This window comes from Pristiophorus japonicus, unplaced genomic scaffold, assembly GCF_044704955.1.
Source record: "Pristiophorus japonicus isolate sPriJap1 unplaced genomic scaffold, sPriJap1.hap1 HAP1_SCAFFOLD_391, whole genome shotgun sequence".
Classification (NCBI taxonomy): Eukaryota; Metazoa; Chordata; class Chondrichthyes; family Pristiophoridae; genus Pristiophorus; species Pristiophorus japonicus.
In genome coordinates, this window is record NW_027253772.1 from 357667 (window position 1) to 361979 (window position 4313).

Sequence of the window (4313 nt, forward strand, 5' to 3'; positions counted from 1 at the left end):
CCTCCCTCTCTCTCTCTGTCTCTCTCTCTATCTTGCTCTCTCTCTCTCTGTCTCTCTCTCTCTCCTCTCCCTCTGTCTCTCTCTCACTCTTCTCACTCTCTCCCTCTCTCTCTGTCTCTCTCTCTCACTCTCTCTCTCTCTCCCCTCTCTCTCTGTCTCTCCTCTCTCTCTCTCTCTCTCTCCCTCTCTCTCTGTCTCTGTCTCTCTCTCTCTCTCCCTCTGACTATCTCTCTCTCTCTCCCTCTCTCTCTCTCTGTCTCTCTCCCTCTGTCTCTCTCTCTCTCTCCCTCTCTCTCTCTCTCTGTCTCTCTCTCTATCTCGCTCTCTCTCTCTCTCTCTCTCTCTCCCTCTCCCTCTCCCTCTGTCTCTCTCTCTCTCTCTCTCTCTCTCTCCCTCTCTCTCTCCCTCTCCCTCCCTCTCCCTCCCTCTCTCTCTCTGTCTCTCTCTCTATCTCGCTCTCTCTCTCTCTGTCTCTCTCTCTCTCCCTCTCCCTCTCCCTCTGTCTCTCTCTCACTCTCTCACTCTCTCCCTCCCTCTCTCTCTCTCTCTCTCTCTCTCTCTCTCAGTGAACGTCACTTACCAACGTCTGCGGGTCTCATCGTGCTGAAGGGCCGCAGCATGTCATCGAAGAGATAGCAGATGCCTCCCAGGTGCATGTTGGAGATGCAGGGCTGTGCCACGGGACCACAGGCCTGGGGAGCAGATCGAGAGTCAGGCAAGAGAGGCCGAATCCCCGGGCCTCAAACCACCCCATCCCTCCACACTCCCTCCCTCCCTCCAACCCCATCCCCCCACCCTCCGTCCCCTCCCCCGCTCACCCCCTTCCACCTCCGCCCTCTCCCTCAGGCCCCACTCGTGGCTCAAGCTCGGTCGGTCATCTGGGGGGGGGGGTCAAGGGTCACGGACACTGGTCCGACTGCAGGTCAAGGGTCGTTGCGTCTGGTATTCCTGGAAAAGTCTTGCTCCCATCAGCCACCAACTCTCTCTCTCCCTCGCCTGAGCCAGGGGTCGAACCCTCATAATCCAGGCCGACACTCCCCGGTTACCAGTACTGAGGGAGTGCCGCACTGTCGGAGGGTCAGTACTGAGGGAGCTCTGCACTGTCGGAGGGGCAGCACTGAGGGAGTGCCGCACTGTCGGAGGGGCAGTACTGAGGGAGCTCTGCACTGTTGGAGGGGCAGTACTGAGGAGTGCCGCACTGTCGGAGGGGCAGTACTGAGGGAGTGCTGCACTGTAGGAGGGGCAGTACTGAGGGAGTGCCGCACTGTCGGAGGGGCAGTACTGAGGGAGTGCTGCACTGTCGGAGGGGGGGTACTGAGGGAGTGCCGCACTGTCGGAGGGGCTGTACTGAGGGAGTGCCACACTGTCGGAGGGGCAGTACTGAGGGAGCGCCGCACTGTGGGAGGGGCAGTACTGAGGGAGCACCGCACTGTCGGAGGGGCAGTAATGAGGGAGCGCCGCACTGTCGGAGGGGCAGTAATGAGGGAGCGCCGCACTGTCGGAGGGGCAGTACTGAGGGAGTGCTGCACTGTCGGAGGGGCAGTACTGAGGGAGTGCCGCACTGTCGGAGGGGCAGTACTGAGGGAGTGCTGAGGGAGTGCCGCACTGTCGGAGGGGCAGTACTGAGGGAGTGCCACACTGTCGGAGGGCCAGTACTGAGGGAGTGCCGCACTGTCGGAGGGGCAGTACTGAGGGAGTGCCGCACTGTCGGAGGGGCAGTACTGAGGGAGCGCTGCACTGTCGGAGGGGCAGTACTGAGGGAGCACTGTGCACGATCCCAGGGCCGCTGCAGTGCAATGGGGAGTTCTCCCCGGAGTCCTGGGGCAGATAGTTATCCCTCGACCCCTCGACCAACATGGCCGAGGGATAAATAAAGACGCCCTTCGCGGAATGGCAGGCTCGTTTCACGCATTCGTCACTCGTGGTATCTTCCTGCGCGCTCGAGGCCGGCGCAACGGGACGTCGGCAGGGCCCGGGGGCTTTGCCCCCCAGGGCCGTGGCCCCGGTGCACTCTGGGAATTCTGAGGGGAGCGACTCGCTCACGCCCGTGGCAGAGGTTGCGACCTTTGATCCCGTCGACCCGACTCCGCCCGGTTTTACGGTCACTCACCACCAGGTTCGTCGCCGAGGATTCCACGGTCATCAGGCTGGTGTTCCCGAGGCTTCCTGCGGTAAAATAACAGCCGAGGGTGATGTCCTCCTCCTTGTGTCTTACCGGTCCGATCATAGCGAGAGAATCCCCCGCAGTGGCTTCTCTTCCGGCCCCTGCATTGTTCCCTCTGATGACCCCCCCAAAGATCTATCCTAGAACCTCCCCTTGGAGATCTATCCTAGAACCTCCCCTTGGAGATCTATCCTTGAACCTCCCCTTGGAGATCTATCCTAGAACCTCCCCTTGGAGATCTATCCTAGAACCTCCCCTTGGAGATCTATCCTAGAACATCCCCTTGGAGATCTATCCTAGAACCTCCCCTTGGAGATCTATCCTAGAACCTCCCCTTGGAGATCTATCCTTGAACCTCCCCTTGGAGATCTATCCTAGAACATCCCCTTGGAGATCTATCCTAGAACATCCCCTTGGAGATCTATCCTGGAACATCCCCTTGGAGATCTATCCTAGAACCTCCCCTTGGAGATCTATCCTAGAACCTCCCCTTGGAGATCTATCCTAGAACCTCCCCTTGGAGATCTATCCTTGAACCTCCCCTTGGAGATCTATCCTAGAACCTCCCCTTGGAGATCTATCCTAGAACCTCCCCTTGGAGATCTATCCTAGAACCTCCCCTTGGAGATCTATCCTGGAACCTCCCCTTGGAGATCTATCCTAGAACATCCCCTTGGAGATCTATCCTGGAACCTCCCCTTGGAGATCTATCCTAGAACCTCCCCTTGGAGATCTATCCTTGAACCTCCCCTTGGAGATCTATCCTAGAACCTCCCCTTGGAGATCTATCCTGGAACATCCCCTTGGAGATCTATCCTAGAACATCCCCTTGGAGATCTATCCTAGAACCTCCCCTTGGAGATCTATCCTTGAACCTCCCCTTGGAGATCTATCCTAGAACCTCCCCTTGGAGATCTATCCTTGAACCTCCCCTTGGAGATCTATCCTAGAACCTCCCCTTGGAGATCTATCCTGGAACATCCCCTTGGAGATCTATCCTGGAACCTCCCTTTGGAGATCTATCCTAGAACCTCCCCTTGGAGATCTATCCTGGAACCTCCCCTTGGAGATCTATCCTAGAACCTCCCCTTGGAGATCTATCCTGGAACCTCCCCTTGGAGATCTATCCTAGAACCTCCCCTTTGAGATCTATCCTGGAACCTCCCCTTGGAGATCTATCCTAGAACCTCCCCTTGGAGATCTATCCTGGAATCTCCCCTTGGAGATCTATCCGAGAACCTCCCCTTGGAGATCTATCCTAGAACCTCCCCTTGGAGATCTATCCTGGAACCTCCCCTTGGAGATCTATCCTAGAACCTCCCCTTGGAGATCTATCCTAGAACCTCCCCTTGGAGATCTATCCTAGAACCTCCCCTTGGAGATCTATCCTTGAACCTCCCCTTGGAGATCTATCCTAGAACCTCCCCTTGGAGATCGATCCTGGAACCTCCCCTTGGAGATCTATCCTGGAACCTCCCCTTGGAGATCTATCCTTGAACCTCCCCTTGGAGATCTATCCTAGAACCTCCCCTTGGAGATCTATCCTTGAACCTCCCCTTGGAGATCTATCCTAGAACCTCCCCTTGGAGATCTATCCTTGAACCTCCCCTTGGAGATCTATCCTAGAACCTCCCCTTTGAGATCTATCCTGGAACCTCCCCTTGGAGATCTATCCTAGAACCTCCCCTTGGAGATCTATCCTGGAATCTCCCCTTGGAGATCTATCCGAGAACCTCCCCTTGGAGATCTATCCTAGAACCTCCCCTTGGAGATCTATCCTGGAACCTCCCCTTGGAGATCTATCCTAGAACCTCCCCTTGGAGATCTATCCTAGAACCTCCCCTTGGAGATCTATCCTAGAACCTCCCCTTGGAGATCTATCCTGGAACCTCCCCTTGGAGATCTATCCTAGAACCTCCCCTTGGAGATCTATCCGAGAACCTCCCCTTGGAGATCTATCCTAGAACCTCCCCTTTGAGATCTATCCTGGAACCTCCCCTTGGAGATCTATCCTAGAACCTCCCCTTGGAGATCTATCCTAGAACCTCCCCTTGGAGATCTATCCTAGAACCTCCCCTTGGAGATCTATTCTTGAACCTCCCCTTGGAGATCTATCCTAGAACCTCCCCTTGGAGATCTATCCGAGAAC

The 4313-nt window shown here is 56.3% G+C and overlaps 1 protein-coding gene across 1 annotated transcript in view; it reads right to left on the reverse strand.

Moving 5' to 3' along the window:
- The window catches only part of LOC139250568 (active breakpoint cluster region-related protein-like), a 76775-nt gene extending 76119 nt beyond the window's left edge, over positions 1–656 (reverse strand). Inside the window, exon 1 of the mRNA XM_070872962.1 lies at positions 581–656. Coding sequence (XP_070729063.1) covers positions 581–656 — 76 coding nt within the window. The remainder of the gene's footprint in view (positions 1–580) is intronic.
- Positions 657–4313: the final 3657 nt, after the last annotated feature.